Here is a 24,246-nt window from a genome sequence, read left to right on the forward strand (position 1 = left end):
AATTTGTTAAGCAGGCATCCACCTCCTGAGGATGTTGAGTGGAGGCAGTGATGCTGCAAAGGGTGGGCATTATGTCAGGCAGGAAAGGAAGCCATGGCACTGGACCTACTTTCTCCTGGGTAAGTCTTTGCCTTTTTCACATGTTTTTGTGTCCTGACTGCCTCTCTTCCCTATCTGTTACATCACTCCCTGACAGGCATGGATTGTTCTGAGCCAATCCAACTGTACCTGTAGAAATCCATGTGTATCGGTACCCAGCTCATCAGAGGGGAGAGGTCCTCTGAGTATGCCCAATTTGGCTAGGGCCTTGACCAAATCCAGCCTTAATTTTTACAGTTCCTAACTGCTATTAATATTATACAATATTTTTATTTTCCCCGCAATAACTGATGCTCCTCTCAGTCTGTCAGAAGGCCTTTGCACCATAAATACTTTTATAATGTTTTATACTTTGATGTTTTAATATATGTCTTACATTTTGTACATTGTCTGCATTAATTTTTGTAAGCTGCTTTGAGTCCCAGATGTGGAGAGCAATGGGGTATACATTAAAAAAGAAGATACGTCTAGGAAGCAATCTCAAAAGCATTAAAAATACTAATAACTGAAATCCCACATGTTTGATTAATCTTCAGGGAAATGGTTCCCCATCCAGAGGTTACTTAACGCATGTTTCCTCTTCCACCTGGCTCAATTTGAAAGCACAGCCTTTGTGGGTTCCTTGTTGGTGTAATGCTCTCTATGTAAAAATAGTGTTGTGGAACAAATCCTGATGAAGTTTCCACATAGAATTGTGATGGGGTACATAACCTATTTTTCTTGATTGTGTCATTCATCCTAAAAAAAAAAGTTGTATCACTGACAAACCCATCCATCAACTTTGTATATAACACAACTTCTGTGGTAATTTGCAATGGGAGGGAGGCACATGAAGTAGGTAAGGAATTTGTTTTGTCTGTTGTATTTATGAAAGAGAAAGTATGAAAGAGAGATTCTAATATTGTGAAAGTACAATTGCTGGCTAGGACAGATGGGAGTTGTTGTCCAAGACATATGGAAAGCATCAGGTTTTGTTATTATATAATAATCCAATGCTTGGGGGGGCACTCAAGGGTATAAAGTACCGGCACCTTTCTTCCCACAAATTCTAAAAGTGTAACACTTTTTTAAAAGCACTAAATATATTATTGGTTTAAGTAAGATATATTTCTATACTTATATAGGGGGTGGGCTTTCAAGCTGTAGTTTCAGCTGACTTGCTCAACATGGAATGCTTACAATATATTCATATACAGAAGAGCTGAAGTGGATTTATGAGACTAATGAACATTTCCCATCACATCATAAGGAGATTCCTCAATATTCTGGGCATCAATATTAGAGATGTAATTGAAATTTCGCCTAAATAAAACTTTGAGGGGAACATAGGTGGCAGATTGAAAAGGTAAAACTAAGATTTGTTGTGGCAAAGATGAGAAGAAACCATTTGTGACAATGCAATGGCATATACAGAAAAGAGCTAAATCCAGAAGCAATAGTAAATATGGATTTTATGGTGGCCTTCATTGCAGTCAACAAACTATTTATATATCTTCCTATGCAATTTAGCCCAAGTGGACACAAAGTGGTATAAATAATGTGAAACTCAGCAACAGATTGTTCTTCAGAGCAAAGAGCCAGAAGGAGGTTGAACATTGTTGTACTCTCCTCAGCATATACAGTATGAGCCTAATGAACCAGTTTTGTTGTGCTTTGCACAATTCCTCTTGAATGTATTAATTCATCTTCTTCCTCTCCCCCACCCTCGACATTTCTTTCTAGATCATACGCCTGTTGTGAAAAGTACAATGGAAAACCAGACCATTGTGGATGAGTTTATTCTTCTGGGGCTTTCTGATGATGCAACACTCCAAGTTTTCCTGTTTCTGATTTTCTTGTCCATCTACCTAATAACCCTTGTAGGAAACATGCTTATCATGCTGGTGATAAGGGTTAACCCTCAGTTACATACCCCGATGTATTTCTTTCTTACTAACTTATCCTTCCTTGACATCTGCTATTCCTCAGTGACAGTTCCCAAGATGCTTGAAAGCCTCCTAGCTAGTAAGAAGACAATTTCTCTCAATGGCTGCATCACTCAGATCTTTTGCTTCATTTTCATGGTTGGAACGGAGATCTTCTTACTTTCAGCAATGGCATATGACCGCTTTGCTGCCATTTGCAACCCACTGAGATACAGCACCATTATCAGCCACCGTGTATGTGTCCAAATGGTGGTAGCTGCATGGATATCGGGCTTCTTGGATTCCCTTGTTAATACCCTCTTTTTAACTGGCTTGCACTTCTGCGGTCCCAGAAATATTAACCATTTCAGCTGTGAGTTGCCTTTGCTGCTGCAGCTGTCTTGCAGTAGTACCTTTGCCAATGAAATGGTGATTCTGACCTTCAGCATGACATTAGGGTTTGCCTCCCTCCTTCTAATTGTAGCTTCCTATATGCGCATTATTAGCACCATTCTCAAGATACGTTCGGCGGAAGGAAGGCAGAAGGCATTTTCTACTTGCGCTTCCCATCTCACTGTGGTCCTCCTGTTTTGTGGGACAGCATTCATTAGGTACATGAGACCTGCATCTGGGTACTCAGAGACATTAGACAAGCTGGTGTCCATTCAATACAGCATCCTCACCCCCATGTTAAACCCTATCATATATAGCCTAAAAAACAAAGACGTGAAGATAGCTTTAAATAAGCTCCTAAGAAAATGACTTTGATCAAGGCTTGACAATGATGTAGATTTTCATACTATCGTGATTTCCATACTATCCTGATTTTTAAAATGAAATTATGTGACAAAAACCTATGCACACTGTTATACATTTGAGGGGAGTGGTAAGGGGGGAGGCTTAGCGGAGCCAGAACAATTATTTTATTTATTTATTTTATTTATATACTGCATAATTGTAGAAAAAACCTCAAGGCAATTTACATAAAATGAATGATTTGCTAGGGAAACTATTGATGAATGCCACCCCCAAGCTAGGTGTTGAGTCATCCTGATCTGCCTTGCCTGCTGCCTCCATCCACCTGCCTACTAGACCAACCTGCTCAACACTGCGCCTTAGCTGCCAGGGCTCTATGCCCCCTCAAAAATGTGTGTCCGGGGGCATGGCTCACCTGCACCCCCCATGCTATGTCTCTGGGTAGAGCAGCAGCAGTAGCAGCAGCTGGAAGTGGCTTTGAACTAGTCTAATTTTATGTCGGCTCAACTTGCACCAGCATGCTTTACACCAGAAGGTCTTGTTTCTCCCATATCCGCTGCCTTGGATTTAAGCAGACAACAAACATCATGCTCTGTTTCTCTGCCTTTCCAGCTTGCTGCTTTTGCCTCCAGCTTCTAGCTCACATAACAGCTAACTCTTAACTCTGGCCTTTGTCCTTCTCACTATCTGCAAATAGAGAAAGGGTGCCATCTCCCACAAAGCCCTTCCTTTGTTCTCCTTAGACCACACCCGGATTCTAGTCTGGATATTTCCCAGAATTTGAAGGCTTGATTATCACTTGCTGGATTTAGGAATTAGAGAGATCTGGCATCCTCCTTAACATTCCAAGCCTTGATTAAATTCTAATACTCATTGGATTCAGAGGTTAGAGAGGTCTGGAACCCACAAACTCATACCAATACTATCATTCTTCCATGAGACCATCTGAGGAGAAAGAATGAAAGCATCACTGGTTAGAGTTTGACACTTCTGCCCAAGGTGTTTCTAAACAAGGGTGTGGGGGCTCAGGTCACAGATCTCTTCTGTGTCTAGCTTTGATGTTACTGGCTGTTGAGAGTTGGTGGGTTATAAGCTCTTTATATTGTGAGTGAGCATATTTTCTTGGAAAATATTCAAAAGGGCCAGTTCTGGGGTGGCTTCTAATACCTGTTTATTTATTTTGCATATTTCTTGTAGGACCACTGACCCAAAGAGTTGTATTTGCACATACTTTTGTAACCCATGAAAACCTTTAATAAAAATTATCCAACAAAAAGTGTCTGATTTGTTGAGTAGTAACAGAGAGTGCCTTGGATTTGCACATCTTGTGTTGCGCCATTCATGGGGGTTATTGAGGAGCATTCCTGTAGGACAGCGATGGAGAGCCTTTGACCCTTTAGAGGTTGTTGCTGGACTACAAATCCCATCATTTCTGAACATTACCCATGTGGGCTGGGACTGATGGGATTTGAAGTCTAACCATATCTAGAGATATATAGTCCAACCATATCTATATATCTAGAGATATATAGTCCAACCATATCTAGAGGATATATATATCCTCTTGGTTAATTTTATTTCTGAATTAAAGGTTTCATGAAATAGAAAGGATTTACAACCTTTTCAGCCAGGCAGAAATGTTCATGTGTTTCTAACCTCTTCAGGGGAAAGTTCCTAAATGTTGGGGTTTTGAGACTTTGGAAGAAGATGAATAATGAACTGAAGTTATTCTGGTGTGTGGACATTTTTGCTAAAGCTTAAAAGTGGGTGTGGCCATTTTAATTTTTAATTTTAAAAGGATACATTTGGTCACAAAAATCTCTTGACATCACAGTGTCAGAGGAGGCAACTCATATGAGTGACAGGTAAAAGCATTGTGCTCCCCCCCATTTTTTTTACCTGCATTCTACTACAGCTTACTAATTAAATCAATGACACTGTAAAAAGCCAGAGACATGTACAACAACTCACCTATCTTGGTGAAAATCTAGCTTGCTGAAAATCAGTAGCTCACCTGACTGAGCTGAGTTGCTGCTGCATGGTGGGATGGAGAGGAAGAGGGGCAAGGTTGACTTGATTAAATGCATTAGCTGCTTCTGCTGGTGAATCTGTACCATGACGGCTTTCCATCCTGGAATTTAGTCACAACTCATCCAGAGGGAGGTCAGATAATCAGTGCAGCCCCACTATGCCATCCACTTCTAGTGAGACTACCTATGATTATCACCTGAACTCCTGCATAACAAATTATTGAACATTGATGGAAGGCTACTCCTTCTGGACAGTTTTGCAGCTATCAGGGACATTTGTTGTTGTCTCAGCACCTCACTGACCCACGCTTGAGTTGCATTGTGGTTTTAACTAATCACCTATGGGCTAAGTAGATTGGGGGCAGCTGTTCACTATGTTGCAGGGGTTGGGAATTTTTCTCCATCCGGGGGCCACTTTCTCTTCTTGGAAACTTTCTGAGAACCACATGTTATGAAATCAACAACAAATGTCAATTTAAAAGTGTGGATAGTGGAGATTTTTGCCCAGGTTTGAAGCAGAGATGGTCGCTAGATGGCTCCTGCATTGTATCCTGTAGAATGATATGAATATTCCTGATCCTGGTATGTTAAAATTAAATAAAATGGCTTTAGTTAGTCCAGTGATAGGTGTCTCATCTTACTTTGCACATCTTTCTGAAACATGTTAATTTAAAGATTAGCACAGTTATGTAGTGAGGTCCTATTAATGTTTAGCCAGAACTAAATCTCACTGGTTTCAATAAGGCTTACTTCTTAGTCTGTTTGTATCAGTTTGCATTCACAGAGTCCCTTGTTCTAGAGATGTCTTAAGGAGAATCTGGATATCATGCACTTTTGAAAAATGTAATCATTTTGCTTATAATTGGTTTGCTTTACTTATTAATTCACACAGAAATTCCTCAAGAATAATATCTACCACATTTTCAGATATGACAGGACACTGACAATTTCCCTTGATTTTTTTATAAAGCATTTATATACCACCTAATTATTCGCATTTCTAAGAGGTGTACATGAAATTGCAATACACGACACAGATCTAAATAAAAAGTGGTTTAGACAATGAAGTAGGAGTACTTAATGAAGCCTCCAGGGTTCCAGAGTCCCAACTTCCTACACCCGCAAGCCTCCTGTGATTAAAGATGACCCAGATAAAAACATTTGCTGCTCTTCTTTGCAATCAAAGATTTTACTACAAGGTATGATTTGCTGTTTTCACCTTACATAATTGCCAACAAACTCCAGAGCAGGGATGGGTGGATTTGTCAGCTTTGTTTTGCTGGAGAACTCCATTACAAAATTCACAAAAGTGTGACTTTCAAAGAATGGCTGTGGTTTTGTTTACATATTGTTTTGAGAAGTGTGGATTAGGTAAGTTCACCATTAAATGGGTATTGAATTCAATTTCTTCCCCATCCTTATTCAGGCGTACTAGGTTTTTTTCTTGTTTCTTGGTTTGTTTGTTTTTTGGAATTCTACAAAATGGGGATATTTGTCACAATTTATCAAAAGAAATGTTAATTAGCCTAATGAAGAAAGCACAGGGTCACATCATGCAAGGATAAAGAACTGACCCCCCCCCCCGATGATGTTGGACTACAACTCATATCATCCATCAGCATCTCTCTGGATTTTGGGGGTATTTCAAAATATGTGTAGCTTGCCATTTTTAGTGTCATGTGGCTATATGGAACAGGTAATTTATTCTGCAGACGCAAAACAGTTCTTGTCGTTAGAAGAGTTAAATTTAGAACATTGGTTTAAGCATTTATGAAAGAAAGGAATCTTTAACATGCATTTCAAGGAGTTTAGAACTGAAATATTTTAATAATAACCTTATATAAGCTATACTTGTTTGTCCAATGACAGCCTCATAATGCCAAGTTTTCATTTATTTTTTTCTTCCTCTGCTCCTTTCCTTTATAGATGTTATTTTCTATTCTACAAAGAAAAATGATGGCTCCAAATGAAGACTGGATGTCCAGTGAGAAATGCAGCTGTTATACTGCAAAAGCATATTGGATTTTTTCACTTTCCCATAATCTGCACCATGCCATGGTTTCCCAACATTATCACCATGTTTTGTGATGCATCTTAACATGCATACTTGGAGATCAACCTGAGGTGCTGTTGCCACAACCGGAAACATCCATTTTTGAAAAGCATTCCAAAAACTTTGTATTGTGGTGTAGCAATTCTTAAAGGTTTGTGCAGTATATTGTTCTTATCACAATTCCTTTGAGTCTGGTTAGCATTACAGGAAGAACATAACGGGGGGGGGGGAATAACCACCCCCTTCCCTTAACTTCTTAGTAAATAATAAAGAATGGCATGGACAAACAGTAGTGATGTCACTGAGTTTATTTTGCTGGGGTTTTCTGATCTTCTTCAGCTGCAGCTTCTGCTTTTTCTGGTATTTGCGATTATGTATATTGTGACCTTATTGGGAAATATCACCATCATTTTGCTCACAACAATTGATCCAGCCCTTCAAAACCCCATGTATTTCTTTCTCAGAAATTTGTCTTTCTTGGAGATCTGCTTCACTCTAGTTATAGTCCCTCAAATGTTAGTGAACCTCCTTTCAGAGAACAAAACCATTTCCTTCCCTGGGTGTGTCATGCAAATGTATTTCTTTTTCTTTTTTGGAAGTTCTGAGTGTTTTCTCCTGGCTTCCATGGCTTATGACCGCTATATAGCCATATGCAGCCCTTTGCACTATACAGTAATTATGAAAAAGAGGTTTTGTATCCATCTGGCCCTGTTCTCCTGGTGCTCAGGAATTCCAGTGGGGACAGTTCAGACAACATGGCTATTTAGTTTCCCATTCTGTGGTCCCAATAAGGTCAATCACTTTTTTTGTGACGGACCACCAGTGTTAAAACTAGTCTGTGCAGACACTTATCTGTTTGAGCTGTATGCTGTCACAGGGACTATTGTAATTGTACTATCCCCATTTATCCTAATCTTGGTCTCCTATGTTCATATCATCACTACGATCTTACGAATGCCATCAGCCGAAGGCAGACACAAAGCCTTTTCCACTTGCTCTTCGCATCTTGTTGTGGTGACTTTGTTCTACGGCACAGCTGGGTTAACTTATTTCCGACCCAAATCCAGTTATTCTCCAAACACCCAAAAGCTGTTGTCCTTATCGTACACAGTTGTCACTCCCATGCTGAATCCCATCATCTACAGTTTGAGAAACAAGGAAGTGAAAGAAGCCATGAAGAGACTTTTGAGTAGAAAAACACTGAAATTGCAGCTGTAATCACATGAAAGACTGGAAGGGTTCCAGGGATGTAATTCAGTAGTGGTGCATCTGTTTTGCATGCAGAAGGACCCAGGCTGAGTCTTCAGCAATGACAAAAAGGGCTAAGAGAAACTCAGTGTCTGAAATCTTGGAGATCCACTCACAGACAATGTAGACAATATTGAACTAGATGAACTAGTGGTTTGATTGCATATGGCAACTTCCTATGTTCCTTACTCACCTGCACCTACCCTACAAAGGTAACAGATTGAAGTATCCCTTCAGTTATTTCTTGTTGTTGCATTTTAACTTATCTCCCTGTTTTGAAAATATATTTTGAGAATGAGATATAAAGTTATAAGTGACCCCTTCTGTTGCTCTGTGATTGAGAATCTTGATAGAAAATGCTGTATTCATAGAAACAGATATGTTAGGACTGGATCCACTCAATTCCCTAGATTGCCATAAAGTCAGGCATAGCCGACGCCCTGCTGACATTGTTTAATTCCAGTTCTCATCAGCCCCAGCCAACATGGCCAAAGGGCATGGAGGATGAGAGCTGCAGTCCAACATCTGGAGACAAGCCCTGTATAAGTGTACAGCTATTGTGAATGCAGCTCTCCACTCACTGGAGGACTGTCAACAGGGAAGGAGGGATCAGGATGCACAGGGAAGGCATTGGGGACAATGTGAAAAATGAATGGACCAAACACTTTGTGGTGGTTGTTAAAAATATTTTGTGCCATTGCTTGTTAGCGCTGCAAATAAGAACATGTATGTGTTAGGTTGGTTGGTTTATGTATTTCCTATGTATGAACTTCAGTGCTTTATTTTTTTAGATTGTCTCAAGGTGTTGGATCCAAAGATTCTTGTCCTGCTTTGAAACACACTTCTTCCAGTGGAATCATCTTCCTTGGAAGAAGCTCCTTCTGTTGGAGAAAAGCAGCCTTTCAATACAACCCATTATGGGTTGCTATCACAATGAAGTGATAGTTTCCTACAAAACTGATAATTTATACAGAACACCATGCCATGCTAAGAACATAAAATCGTAGAGTTGCGGAGCTGGAAGGACCACAAGGGTCATCTAGGCCAACTACCTGCAATGCAGGTACCTTTTGCTCAATGTGGGTCTCACGTTGCTTCCACCATGTGGTCTGAGCCTGTATTTTGGATACTGCTGGGGGTGGTGGGAATACAGCCCTCTGTCTCATTATCTGTTGTAAGTACTGATGACAAAATGCACAGCTGATGAAGACAGAAACCCATATCAGAATTAAAATTAATCTAGAGTGTTAATCTACTCTTGTGGATAGGGGAAACAGCATATTACTTTAAATATGTTCTATTGCACCCACAAAATGTCAGTAGGGAAAACATCCCTGTTAACATAATTGTATCTGTGTTTTCTGAAAAGTAAACATTGGTTTAGTCAGATATTGCACAATTAGCATTAACTACTCTAGGGAGAAAGAAGAGGGGACAATTTAATCCCAGGTGTCACTTAAGGAAATTCATATAATCAAACTTGCTCACCAAAGCACAAATCTTTCACAATCTGGGTGGCTCCTAAGCGTCTAAGATTCTGCAGGTAGGCAAATAATTTATTCGTTTTTACTTAGCAAACCTTTGCCATGTAGCTGCTTTAATCAACAGGAAATTTATGAGTTCAACCTTAGTGTATTCACATACATGTCTGGGTTTTTAATCACCTATTCCAATTTAGGAATAAGAACATAAGAAGAAGCTTGCTGGGTCAGGCCAATCTAGTCTAGCATCCCATTTTGACTGTGGACATTGTGTGATTCTTCACTTTGATTTATATGATATAACAGTAATTTAGAATCAGCAAAGCTTCCTTTCCATTTCATACTGTATTCTGTCCACTTGCATTAGCCTGCATTCTACATCACTATACATGATAAATGGAGAATTCACATAATTTTAGAGTAAACCTCCATAATTTTAGTCCACCTCCAGCCCCTGTCCAGTACAGCACTTTTGCACTTTCAGCATCCCAGATAAATAGCATATCATCCTCTGGTTAATTGCTTCCAGTGAAGGAGATTTCACCATCTCCAAATGTAGTGATGTGTACCCATCGGTACTTTTCCTATGGCTCCCCTCATCCCCTGTAGATAATACCATCAGTAAAGTTGGCAAAATTTGATATAAAATATACCATCAATAAACTATCATGACCCTGGTGCTAGTCTTTATCTTAAACATAATCTAAAAGGTTTGTGTAAAAATTCCTGACCTCTTAATATTAAAGATTAGCACACTAATTTGGTCTTATCAGCTAACTTTAATTATCACCTCCTGTAAGAAACAATCAGGTTACACACAAACACACACACACACACAGAGAGAGAGAGAGAGAGAGAGAGAGAGAGAGAGAGCGCACAATCTTCCTCCAAAAGTAAAGTCACGATTCAGGAAACAAGCAAGATAAATGGTCTTTTCTTACTAAGTTTATGGACAAGGTCTGGACAAGGTAAACAAAACAGAGGAAATGAACAAATGATTAGCCAAAGACCCCTCCCATTTCCTCAGTGCTTTTTTCCAAGAAAATATGTGCCAGAACTCACCATGAAGTTGTTATAGTAAGTTGCTGGGTGATGCAGGTCAGTCCCGAACAAATACCAGTGCCCCTAGTTCTGGTGCAAGTCAAATAAATGTCCCCTTACCCCTCATTCTCTTATATTCAGGTGGATGGCTAGGACAGCTCAGAACAGTAGAGGCCTGGCTGGGAAACTTAAAGCCCACCACCACTAAATGTGAGACAGATTGAAGAAAAGGAAATACAAATTGGCACTGCCCCATAGCTTCACCAATCGCAGCTAGGAGCAGCTAGGAGTCATAGATGTAAAATAAGTGTCAACTCACATACACTGGACAGCTTGAGGAGGAGCCTACAAAGAACTGTGTGAGCCTACAAAGAACTGTGTGACTAGCTCTGTGCACTCAAGGGGTCTTTGAATTTGCATGTCTTGACCGGGGCTCCCACTCTACTGCCCACCATGGCAGCCAGGTTGAAATTGGGAGAATTCCCAAAGCAGTTTGTGATATGGTATTAAAGTCTGCAGGGAAGAGATACTGTATTTCACCACATAATCGTTACATTTTTATTTTTATTTCCAAAAAGGGGTGGGTGGTGATAATGCAAGAAAAAAGTGGGTGTGGGGAGAGCATTTGTGTACTGCTGGATTTGGGGATGCCTGGGAGGAGACAGATCTGCAGTAAGAAATCCTACATGCCCTGCCCTGTGAGCCCCACATGGAGAAGCAGAAGGCCCTCTACACTGGCCCTGCCTCAGGCATGCACCCATCTGCTGCTTGCTCCTTGGCACAGGCAGCTACTGGGTGCTGGGCAAATCTGCGGGTCCCAGCTGTGTGCCTCCGGGCAGGACCTCACCACCATCCCTTCCCCTGCCAAATTTCTCCTCCATTGCTGGTCTTGGGCTTGGCCTCCTCAGCTGCCACCGCTGCCTTCGCTCCCTGTGTGGGGCTGCCTCATTCTCCATGGGCTGAGGGCTGGCTCAGCCAACAGGCAAGGTCCACAGGCAGGCGTGGGCCCACAGCAGAACAGGAAGAGCCTGGGAAACAGCTGCACCAAGAGCCATTTAATTTTTAAAAGCAGAGAAATGCTGTTGAAAGTAAACAACAACTTCAGAGCAAATGAAACACCTCACTCGCAAGGGATTTTCATTCTTTGGAAAGGTATTTTCACTCCTGCGATGATTATGCGTTGAATCCTTTGGAACTGATTTTAGGGCCCCTCCAAAAAGGGGTATAGCTATTTTGCAGTGGCAATAATTATTTGGTGAAATACAGGTAGATCATTCTTGAGAGAAATCTAAACAGATAGTTTGCAGAGGTCTTATTTGAAATTACACTTGCAAATTAGTAAGTGGAGCATTTCAGTCATAGAGCCAAAAGGTATGGACTATCTCCCCGCCAATTCTGTAAATGTAATGGTTATGTTTCAAATAGATTTTTCCCAGCCACAGTTAAACATGTAACATATTCCATCTAACAGTTTCTCAATGAGGGAGTGAACAACTCTCCTACACACACAATAGTATTTTATTTTATGTGAAGTTGCTACAAGAAATTGTTGTGTAATGCAGGGTATTGGAGAGGGAGAGATGCATTGAGAACAAAATGAGCACATTAAAGAACAAGACACTAATTAACAAAGTGATGGACAATTAGACTGAGTAAGTCAACTTTTAAAGACTGATGACAATACATTCCCCCTTATCCTGTCTTAAACTGCCCATATTTGACCTGTCCATCCTTTATTGCTTTCTATATCATCTACTAACAGAAAGGAACAAGTTCAATGGTTGAAGAGTGGTAAAGAGACACTACCATCTCTTTAGAAAATTGCTTATAGAAGAAGGAACACCCCGACAGCTTTATCTGACAGTGTTCAAGACATGATGACACAGACTGAGAAAAAGTTAATTACCCAAGACAATTGGACCAGTGTTACAGAATTCATCCTTATTGGCTTTTCCAATCACCCTGAGCTTCAGGTACCTCTTTTCATCCTCTTCCTTATCATCTATGGAATAACTTTGTCAGGAAATGTCCTCATTGTTCTTGTCACAACCTTGGACCTTTCACTTCAAAGCCCCATGTATTTCTTTCTCCGGAACCTTTCTTTCTTGGAGATCTGCTTCAATTTGGTCATTGTCCCAAAGATGCTGGTCAATTTTCTGATAGAGAACAAGACCATTTCCTATGCTGGCTGTGCCACACAAATGTATTTCTTCTTCTTCTTTGGTGCAGCTGAGTGCTGTCTTCTTGCTGCCATGGCATATGACCGTTACATTGCCATCTGCAATCCCTTACGTTATCCAGACATTATGAACAGAAGGACCTGCTTCCAGTTAGCTGCTGCATCATGGTTCTCAGGCTTCCCTGTCTCTACTGTACAGACCACATGGATCTTCAGTTTGCCATTTTGTGGACCTAATAAAGTCAACCATTTCTTCTGTGACAGTCCCCCTGTTCTAGAGTTGGCTTGTGCTGATACTTACATGTTTGAAATTGAAGCTCTCACGGCCACTGTGCTCTTCATCATGTTTCCCTTCCTCTTGATTCTCCTCACATATGTTCGCATCATCACCACTATCCTGAGCATGCCTTCAGCAGAGGGACGACATAAAGCCTTCTCGACATGTTCATCTCATCTCGTAGTGGTTACTTTGTTTTACGGTACAGCTACATCTACCTATTTCCGGCCCAAATCCAGTTACTCACCAGATACAAAGAAGATCCTCTCCCTGTCCTACACAGTCATCACACCCATGTTAAATCCAATCATCTATAGCCTGAGAAACAAAGAGGTAAAAGGTGCATTGAAAAGGACATTGTGCAGGAGAATATTTTCCCAGAACACAATATTATTTGTTGATAATTAACATAGACCTGGCATGTGCATGACTTGATGACTGTGATATAAAATGGTGATTTGGATGTATGGATGGGCTTTCTTTTATCAGCTTTATATCTTATATAAATTTATGTTATAATTATTTTCAAAAAGTATCTTCAATTTTTAGGAAAATATATATCCAACCATTTGAAGAGTACAGGAATTACAGGAAAAATACAGCATGTAATGAACTTTTATTGTAAAATATTATTTTTATTAATCAGCTAGCTTTCTTGTTTACAATTATTTGCCAAGACTTGTTTCTTTCTTAATTTCTTTTGATTGAAGTTATTCGGTTGGATGATAGCACTGATGAGAATAAGAGCCAATCCCATGAAACTACTGTTACTCTATATGCAGTATAGCTATTAGGGCTGTACATTCTACCACCTCTTCAGCATGGGATAATGCTTAATTCCTGTATCCCATATCTCCTCAGAAGGAGTGACCCTACTATTAGGCAAAGAGAGGTGTCAACCTCAGGTATTGAATGCTGGGAGGCAGGGAATGGCAGTGGTAACTTATTTAAGATAGCGATAGCATGCTCAGAGAATATTGGCCCTACCAGCTTACTTGCAAAAGCTACAATTTCCAGACTATCTTCAAAGGCAGTCCCATGTAGAATGCATTGCAATTGTAAGCTTGGAGGTTGGCACTGCATGAATAACCATGGCTAGCCTATCTTTATCCAGAAATGACCACAGTTATCACATCAACCAAACCCAGGCATAGGCCTTCCTAGCCATTAAGGTTACCTGTCCCTCAAGGGTCAGATATGTTTCCAGAAGCACCTGCAAGCTATTAGAATTTCAGCTCCAGTCATCCGAGCTGATATGGCTCATCTTGGGAGTGTGACTTGGGAGATTGATGGGTGTGGGTGTGGGTGTGGCTGGAATGTGGTTTGTGGGTTGTTGTTGTTGTTTTGCTTTTGTTGTTTTTAAGGGATGGCATCCAATTTCGTTGCACTTGTGCAATGTTGCACGTGTGTAATGACAATAAAGAATCTATCTATCTATCTATCTATCTATCTATCTTCCTTTGAGCCCAGCAGAGCATTAAAACAACAAGGTCCACAATGGAAGGATGAGGCAGGTATGGGCTACATTGCTATACTTTATTACTAAGCTATGCAGAGAGCAAAGAAATATACATCTCCTCTCTGTGAGAAGCAGAGAGCAACTGAACAAAGAAAAGCGAAAGAACAAAGGAAACAGGAAACCAGTAACGTCACATCCCATCTCCCTTTCCCGTGAGAATCCAACAGTATCTTGACTGTGGAATGTAAACAGTTCTGTGACTGCAAGCAGCTGCTCAGTGAGGAAACAGAAACTAACACAAGCTACATACCTGCTCCTACTTGTTTTCTATTTTTGGGGAAATTTTTGATACTGATTTGTTTGTGAAGGACCCCCTTTGGTATATATCAAAGTATGCTGGATATAGTCTGGGGCGCACTGTTTACATGGGACTCTGGCTTGCTAAGAGGGCTTCTTCTAATGTGAATTGAGAGTGTGTTCTAGTACCCAGCTACCATTCCCATACAGTTGTGCATTGAAATTTGGTTGGTTTCCAAGCAAACACAAGCTTGCTAATAACCCCTTTTCCACCTCTCCCCATCCCCTATACTTCCTAGTAAGCAGTAGAAATATGCATGTGGGTGGGTGTGAAAGTGCAAAGGTATATAAAGTAGAAGAGTGCCTAATGCTTATAAAAAAAGAATAATTTAAAAATGAAAAATAAAGCAAATTAATATACTTTATACATCATTAATAACATTCATAAAATCAGCTCCATTTCAGTTTGGAAGCTCAGAGCAAGACTTGAAGTAGCTTAGAGGAAGTTACTTGTACACCCCCTTTATTTATTGCATCGGATAAGGATGAGGCACAAGAAAAAATGGCCAAGAAAATTGATAATTGCATATTCCACTATTAATTATTTTGTTATGGGCATGTTGGAGAACAAGTCAATGATTCTTAATACTTGGGAGCTACTTTTCAGTTCGCTCTGCCCTGTTCACTTCAGTTTGAATATGATGATGATTACCAGTGTTCATACTTCCCATATGTTTTGACACAGTTCTCTGCTCAAACAACAAATAACATGCATGTTTTGAGAGAATTTTTTTTTTTTAAAAAATATTTTGTTGTGAAAATCTGAATGCAAACATATTTTATTGGATATTTCTATTTGGATTAAAAAGAAGCTGTAGACCGATGTGGCAATGAGATGGGTTGGATCACACACTTGCTAAAGTTACATGGAGCAGAAATAGACTAATATGCCCATCTCTGGTTGCAAATCCACCCGTCCGGTACATATGATGTTCCATTTTCATCGTTGCAGACATAATTTTCTCAGCGACTGAATTCCCCTGGGAAATCAAACTTCTTAGCAATCTGCACTTTGAGGATTATTTTTTTCAATGCTGCTTTCATATCCTTATTCCTCAACATGTAGATCATAGGGTTGAGCATTGGAGTAACTACACTGTACACCACAGCTATGATTTTGTTCAGGTCAAAAGATGAACGGGTAGTTGGACTTACATACATGAAGATCACTGTCCCATAATATAAAGAAACGACAGTAAGATGGGAGGCACAAGTGGAGAAAGCCTTGCGGCGCCCATGTGAGGAAGGTATTCTCAATATGGTTATACTAATGTATATATAGGAGACAACAGTGGACAGGAACGTGCTCAGAATCACCATAGCAGAAAGGAAGAATACAATCTTCTGTGTAAGAGATGTGTCTACGCAAGCCAGTTTTAGTAATGGTGGAATATCACAAAAGAAATGGTTTATCACATTGGGGCCACAAAAGGGTAAATTTACCACCACTATGGCAGCTACCATAGGGGCCAGACAGCCTCCTGCCCAGCAGGCAACCACGAGAAACACACACACTCTTTTATTCATGATTGTTGAATATCTGAGCGGATAGCATATGGCCACATATCGGTCATAGGCCATCACTGCAAGGAGGAAGCACTCAGCTGTCCCAAGAAAAAAGAAGTAGGACTGTAGCAAACAGGCAGCAAAGGAAATTGTGTGCACCCCCATCAACAAGATGGACAGCAGCTTAGGGACTGTTGAAGATGTATAGCCAATGTCCAAGAAAGAGAGGTTTCCCAGGAAGAAGTACATGCGGGTTTGAAGGTGGCTGTCTGTCTTAACTGCTATGATTATGATTATGTTGCCAGTCATTGTAAGAAGGTACATAGCAAGGAAGAGAAAAAAGAGGGCAATTTCCACCTTCCGAGTATTAGGGAAGCCCAGAATAATGAACGTTGTCACTATGGTATGGTTCAGAGGTTCCACAAACCAGTATTCTTGCATCTACAAGAAACAAACGAACAAACAAACAAACAGTATTGCAATGTCATGTCTTCTTATTTTTGAAAAATCCCAGTAAATATCACCAAACTATGCAAGACACTCTTGGCTTTGTCCCCATCTTCTCCTCTCATTAAGGTGCAAGCCTGTACACAAACACAGAAAGGGCGTGGGTATGGATAAACTATTGAAAATATGAATTTGAAAACTGGAAATAATATAAAGTTGGAACAGATGCTGCAATCATAGAATTATAGAACCAATTTCTAGACAAAATGTTCCAGCAGAATTTTGGAAAGTGCAAAATTTCATAGGGTTTGTTTGGGTTTTTGCGTGGATAAAACAGTTAAAGATTTCTTTTTTACAATTGAAAACAACATTTCTGGATGTGACATTTCTATGAGAAGTCATTGCACAATGGTAGAGCATCTGTTTTGCATGCAGAAGGCCCCAGGTTCAATTCCTGATCTCTCCAGGTGGTGCTGGAAAAGAATCCTGTCTGAAACCTAAGTAGCCACTGACTGGCAGTGTATATAATACTAAGCTACATGGACCATATGACTCCATATAAGACAGCTTCCACCTAGTGCAAAATATTAATACAGTTTCGGAAATTATTTTTGAAAGTGGGAATACAATTCTTTTCGAAAGTGGGTATACAATTGTAATAAAATAAATTAATAAACTCTTCAGTAGCACTTCAGTATTATTGTATCTTCTTTGGCAAGAAGCATTTCCATTTCCATCTCCTCCCCAATAACTGAAGGCTGGGATACAAAAACTGTACCTGAAATTCTATGCAAGTAAATTGAAAGTCAAGGAGAAAGAATCTGTCCAAAGATACTTTTGTTGAATTGTTGACAGGTTTGTTTGGTATTAATAATATTCTCAGGCTGCAATCCAGTGCATGTTCAAGGCATGTGCATTGAACTGAATAGGACTTTGCAAGTAAACCTGCATAGAATTCTGCATAGAATTCTAAGCAAGTTTATTGAGACACCAGAATATTATTATTAGGAGAAGTGATGTGTTGCAATTAAAACAAAATATTTGAGGTGACATAATCAAACTAAAGTTGTCTTTAGGAACAATCCTATGCACAAGAAACTGACATAAAGTAAGCCAGGCATAAGTTAAACTGGTGAAGGTTTCACCAGATCCAAACTCAGTGCAGGAGATGGGCTTAAGTTACACCACCCTATTTGCCGGCTTAACTTTTGCAGGGTTGCCAAGTCATGTGATCAAGCTGGCCTGGGATTTAGCCACATCCTCCTCACTGGTCCTGGAATGCCCTGGAATGACCCTTTTCACTGTTTATGCTGATTTAAGATCTGCTGGGCTTGGCTCACCTGGCTAGATTCCAGCCGAGCTGGGGTGGGGTAGATACAGCAGTGTATCTCCAGCTAAGCCAGGAATGGGGAGTTATGCCGTCATAGCCTTGCTATGCTAGGAACCCCTCAGCTCAGCCAGACAAGTGCTGGATTCTAGCCCCACTCATCCCAGGATATATTACAATATAATTCTTCTCCTTGGCTCATAGATTTCAATAGGAGGAAGTTAACCATACACTTATTTTGGCTGGACTGCATCCTGAGTTTCTTAGCCTTAGGCAATTTGAATGCCTAACATTTACTGATACATTTAGATTAATTTTATTATTTATGAATAAATAAATAAGTCCATCTCACTGGACTATGAAGGACAAACATATTGGTGGAGGGGGGGGGACAATAGCAATAATGATAAAAATGAAATTAAATCCCAGATCTGAGTCACTGCATACCAAATTAACACACTGAAACCAAAAATGCAACAGACTTACTATACAGGCTTAAAATTGTCACTTGGAGTTCTGGGTCTGTTTTTGACCTTTGTGTCTATTGTCAAAAAACAAATTCATAAACAAGGACTATTGTAAATGAATCCAGATATGTTATAATAGTTGTTTACAACATACAATGAAATAAACTATAGGAGATATCATCATAAGCAGTGTCCTTTTATTCCAAAGCACTGAGCACTGGCTGCTATATCAATTCTTATTAGTAGGATTAGTATCTCCAAGAATGCATGTCTCTTGGGTTTTGAACAATTTAGCCTAGTGAGAATTAAATGTATTCATGTGTTTTAATGATGAGAAAATAGTATCTAGGCAAGCAAATATAGGTTATCTTTTCAAAAAACCAAACAACCCAAAGATTAACCCAATGTTTTCTTCCCAATCTATTCAGATGTCTCCTGTTGCTTTCAAACACCACTTTTCCCCTTTCATTGTCTCTCCATACTCTTTGTCTCAAAATATAACAACAGAATACTTTACTTATGAGTAAAATAGATATTTATTCAGGCAAGTAGCTGTATAGGCTCAACAGTACAGAGGTACCTTGGTTCCTGAATGGCTTGGCTCCCAAACAAATTGGCTACTGAACGCCGCAAACCCGGAAGTAAGTGTTCCAATTTGTCAATGTTTTTTGGAAGCCGAACATCCAACGCAGTTTCTGATTGAGTGCCGGAAGCTCCTGCAGCCAATCGGAAGCCACACCTTGGTTTTCGAACAGTTTTGGGAGTTTATAGACTTCTGGAACAGAATAAGTTTGAGAACCAAGGTACCACTGTATAGGTTCAGCAGCAGATAAAGGAGTAGAGACAAGAGTTCAGGAGCCAAACAGGCATTCAGAAATTGAGAGAAATAACACAGATGTCCCAACAAGCTTTTGAAGGTGAAAACATGGTAGGCATCCTACTCTCACCTACGGAGGTGAAGCCTGATTCTGAGTGAAAAGACAGCGCTATTCCCTTATGTTTCCTCTATAGCCTCTGCCTTCTTCTGCTCAGCCAATGCTAGCACCTGGTTGATGCCCTCCCCTCCTGTCACCCTTGTTTTTTTGGGTTTCTAAAAATGAATTTAAAGAGATTTTCAGCAGACTCCTAAAAGTGGACTCCTAAGGCCTACTCAGTACTGGTGCCCTCCCTATGGAGCATCCCTTCAGATGTCAAGGAGATAAAGAACTACATAACTTTTAGAAGACATCTGAAGGCACCCCTGTATTGCGATTTTTTTTAGGTTTGATATTTTACTATGTTTTATATATGTTGTAAGTCACCCAGAGTGGATGGGGAAACCCAAGCAGATGGGTGGAGTATTAATAATAACAGTAATAGTAATAGTAATAATCATAATGTCTTCTAAGAAGTACAATTGGATTTAGTGTGGCTCACTCTTAGGTAAGTGGGGTTGCAATTGAAGTTTCAACGTGCAATCCTGTATTGCAATGTTTGTCGACATTGGTTATAAATCTGCTCTAATAGGATAATAGTGTTAAACATAAGAAATGAATTAATTAAATTAATGGTAGTGTACTCAGAGTAAACCCATGGAAATGAATGAATATGTTCGTCTTGTCTATTAACTTAAGGGGTCCACTCTGATTAGAACTAGTATTGAATACCACCCTATCTGCTTCAGTTTTCTGCAAAAGCAGTCCCTATTCCTGAAATTAAAGGGGCCTGCCTTCACAAGCACTTTTCTCATAAGGTAGATGACCAAGGAAGATGTAACCATTTAATTGTCATCTCCTGTATCTTCTCCATCTCTACAGTGTGGTTTTAGGCTGATATAAAATGAGATCCAACAATATCATAGATGTGGGTGGAGATTGTATTTTAACATTGAATATCTCCCCTCCTCAGTACCTTTCACTTCAAAGGCCCGTTGGTTCCAATCATACATTCCATTTAATGAGACATAAATTGTCAATTAAGCAGATAGTCAGGAAGTATGGCACTGAAAATGAAATGAAAAGCATTTTGCTGCTCACACAGTTTTTATTCTGAACAGCTAATTATTCTCAGATAAGCACATAGGAGGTTATAAGGCTCAGCAAAAGCATTATATAGTCCACTTCTGGTCTTGCTGACTTGCTGCTCATTGCTGGAAGCAACTGAAATCACTGCAAAATAATTCTCTTGATGGTTCAATAAAATTAGGGTTGCAATGTGTCCAGGAAAACGTGGACATGTCCAACAGGCCCTTCCAAGTGGATTTTTACATTTTAAAGGAAATGTCAGGGGGGTTGGGGCTCAGGCTCGGGAGGCTTGGGCAGCTTGGGCTTGGACTTGGAGCTTGGGCTTGGAGCTGTTCTGCATGCTGCAACCACTACCAGCCTGAGCTGGGGAAAGAGGTGCACAGGTGGAGCAACAGCCCTGTGCATCCGCACACCTCTTTCCCTGGCTCAGGATAGCCGTGGCTCAGGCTGTTCTCCTTTTTTGCTCTTCAAGATATGACAAGCCTAATGAAATTCTTTTTTCTTAAAGAATTGGTCCCTAGTGTTCATTTCTGGCTTCAAAATAATGATGTACATTTTAGGGACAAATATGCACCCCAGCAACCCGGCACTCGAGGCCAGAATGGAGAAGATCTCCACAGCCACCATGTATTTGCCTTTGGTACTCAGATAGGCTGGAATGAAAGATATCCAGACACTGCAGAAGACCAACATGCTAAAGGTGATAAACTTAGCTTCATTGAAACTGTCAGGCAGTTTCCTGGCTAGGAAGGCCACTGTGAAGCTGACACTGGCCTGAAAGCCCATGTAGCCCAGGACCGTGTAAAACATAGCATCTGAGCCTTCATTACATTGCAACACAATCTCCTCAGGCTGTGTGATCATATCAAGGTCTGGGAATGGAGGAGAAGTGAATAGCCAGACAGAACAGATGCCAACTTGAACAAGAGAGCCAAAAAGGATAAAATAGTTGGATAGCCTTTTGCCCACCCATTTCCTCATCTTGCTTCCAGGCCTTGTGGCCATAAATGCCACAACCACAATGATGGTCTTAGCCAGGACACACGAAAGTGCAAGAGAGAATATGTTTCCAAAGGTAGCTTGTCGAAGAAGGCAGGTCACCTTGCTGGGTCGTCCAATGAACAGCAAGGAGCAAAGGAAGCAGAGCAAAAGGGAGATTAGCAGAAGGTAGGTAAGGTCCCGGTTGTTGGCTTTGACAATGGGGGTATTCTGGTGTTTAATGAAGGTTCCAAGCACCAGGGCTGTGAACAGCACAAAAGAGACTGCCACAGAAGCCAAATTGATTCCTAAAATGTCATCATAGACTAGACAAGTTATGACTTTAGAGATACATCTGTTTTTATTGTTGTTTGGATGTTCATCTTCTGGACATTTTTCACACTTATCTGCATCTGTAAGAAATAAATATACCGTCTGAATAACAGGTACATACCTCTTTTAAATGTCTTATGTAATATGGCCAACCTGCTCCATGTGATTGCATGCTTTCTATTTTTTGGTGACTCCTTGGTCTGAAAGCAACCCAAAACGAAACAGAGTGCTTTCAGATGAGTAAAACACTTTTCAAGGATGGTGGAATTAATGCAGGTAGGGGGAGCCTGTTGCCTTCCAGGTTTTCTTAACTGAATTACAGCTTCAACCATTCCTGACCATTTACCATATAGTTACTGCTGATGGACGTTGCAGTCCAACAACATATAGAGAGCCATCCCCGGATTAATGGATCAAAACCAGCACAGAACTGTTGTAGAAGTATCATCCTTGAATAGGGTTGCCATATTTAAAAAATAGAAAGCAAAAACCCTGACACATTTGTAGGTCGGCCGTGATGCGAGGCAGGAGGTTGGGTGAATGGGTGGGCAAGAGGCAATTGGCGGCAGCGGGATTAGTGAGCGAGTGATCAGCAGTGGTGGGATGAGCGGGCAATCAGTGACCTGCCTGCAATGGACATAACCCACAAGGTGACCTGGGGGGCTGAGCGCACTCCAAGCGTGCATGCAATACTATGCCCCCCCTGAGCCCTGCCCACTCCCGTGCGCTTTCCTGGTGCCCCCGCCCTCCCTCTCCAAGTTTCACACCTGCACCTGATTCTCCTTTCTTGACAGCGCTGGCAGCTGGCACATTTATTTTAATCGATAAATAGGTAAATAGATAAATAGGTAAAGAGATAAATAAACCCAGACATTTTGGGTAAAATGATAAAATACACCTACATGGGTGTGCTGGTGCCCAAAAAGAAGACATGTCCAGGAGATCCTGGACATATGGCAATCCTACCCTTGAACAGGTAATATCCTATGTTATCCAGTTGTATACTTTACTGTCAATCTGACACTAAACTGTTTTGAAGTGCAGGGTAATTATTTTTTTCCCCAATGGCAATTTCCTATAGGATGAAAATGCACAAAATAATTTGTGGTCCCTTAAATTCCAAATCTTGTTCCTGCCACTCAATTAAATGTTTATTTTAACTAACCTTGTACCAGTAAAATAAAATCCATGCATTTGTTTCCTGAAATTCATAACACACATTCATCACATCATGAAACCCTAAGTGCAGCTGTTCACCAATCCAGCCGCAAACCAAACCCAGTTTTGCTGAGCTTCAGCAATATGTTGGCCTGATATGCTTTCAGATCTAACTCTGGGGCACTATTTGGTTTTCCTGTGGGTTACAGATAGCACCTTGAGTATTAAATGAGAAGATGAAATAATGGAGAATGGCATGACTATTTGAAAAGAATACTAGATGCAGTTTCTTTCAGAAATTAGAATGTAGAGATTTTTGAATCACGTACCCACTTGGTTTGAAATTGTCCCGTCTGCACATTTGAAACAATCATAGCAGCAAGATTGTTCTCCTTCACGGACTTTTCTGTGATATCCAAGATGGCATCTTTCATTGCATAAAGAATGTGGTACTGTCTAACAAAAAATACAAGGGAATGCAGTTTAAATCAATATAATTGGATTTTGATTCAATGGTTTAAACTTTGTTTATCCACCCACCCCATAAAAGCACTGGCATGTACAGTGGTACATCGGGTTAAGAACTTAATTCGTTCTGGAGGTCCGTTCTTAACTTGAAACTGTTCTTAACCTGAAGCACCACTTTAGCTAATGGGGCCTCGTGCTGCGGCTGCGCCGCCACTGCACGATTTCTGTTCTCATCCTGAAACAAAGTTCTTAACCCGAGGTAATATTTCTGGGTTAGCGGAGTCTGTAACCTGAAGTGTATGTAACCTGAAGCATATGTAACCCAAGGTACCACTGTATAGATATAAAATTTCCTATTCACATCATTCACTTTGCCTTTAATGTATCTCAAGACTCTTTGTTGGTTTTGCTGCAAGAGACTAAAAGGGTGCTTTAAATTCATTAACTTCAGAGGGGAACATGCAGGGAAAGTCATTGATCTATAAATACCAGTTGATGGCTGAGACGTACATGTCTATTGTGTGTTATGTAAAGAAATGTGTAAATACATACAGTATATTTCTGCATTAGTGAATGATAAAATAGAACACAGACTTGTGTAAAATATACCAATTCCAATGTAGCAGAAAATGCTAGGTGTGAATGAATGTTGTAATGTATTAAAGCATGTCAATA

General features: G+C 40.3%; 3 protein-coding genes across 3 annotated transcripts in view; 2 read left to right on the forward strand and 1 right to left on the reverse strand.

Moving 5' to 3' along the window:
* The window catches only part of LOC310748627 (vomeronasal type-2 receptor 26-like), a gene marked incomplete at both ends in the record, with an annotated part of 390,828 nt that overhangs the window by 347,628 nt on the left and 18,954 nt on the right, over positions 1–24,246 (reverse strand). The window lies entirely within an intron of this gene.
* Positions 1,848–13,476, forward strand: LOC310748650 (uncharacterized protein; the record flags this gene model as incomplete). Its single annotated transcript, XM_083584499.1, has 2 exons — positions 1,848–2,749; positions 12,444–13,476. 2 exons carry the CDS (start codon positions 1,848–1,850, stop codon positions 13,474–13,476), a joined length of 1,935 nt encoding a protein of 644 aa, XP_083440625.1.
* On the forward strand, positions 7,116–8,060 carry LOC310746668 (olfactory receptor 10A4-like; the record flags this gene model as incomplete). Its single annotated transcript, XM_083580649.1, has 1 exon — positions 7,116–8,060. One exon carries the CDS (start codon positions 7,116–7,118, stop codon positions 8,058–8,060), a length of 945 nt encoding a protein of 314 aa, XP_083436775.1.

Source organism: Podarcis filfolensis (genome assembly GCF_964270895.1).
Source record: "Podarcis filfolensis genome assembly, chromosome: 13".
Taxonomy (NCBI): Eukaryota; Metazoa; Chordata; class Lepidosauria; order Squamata; family Lacertidae; genus Podarcis; species Podarcis filfolensis.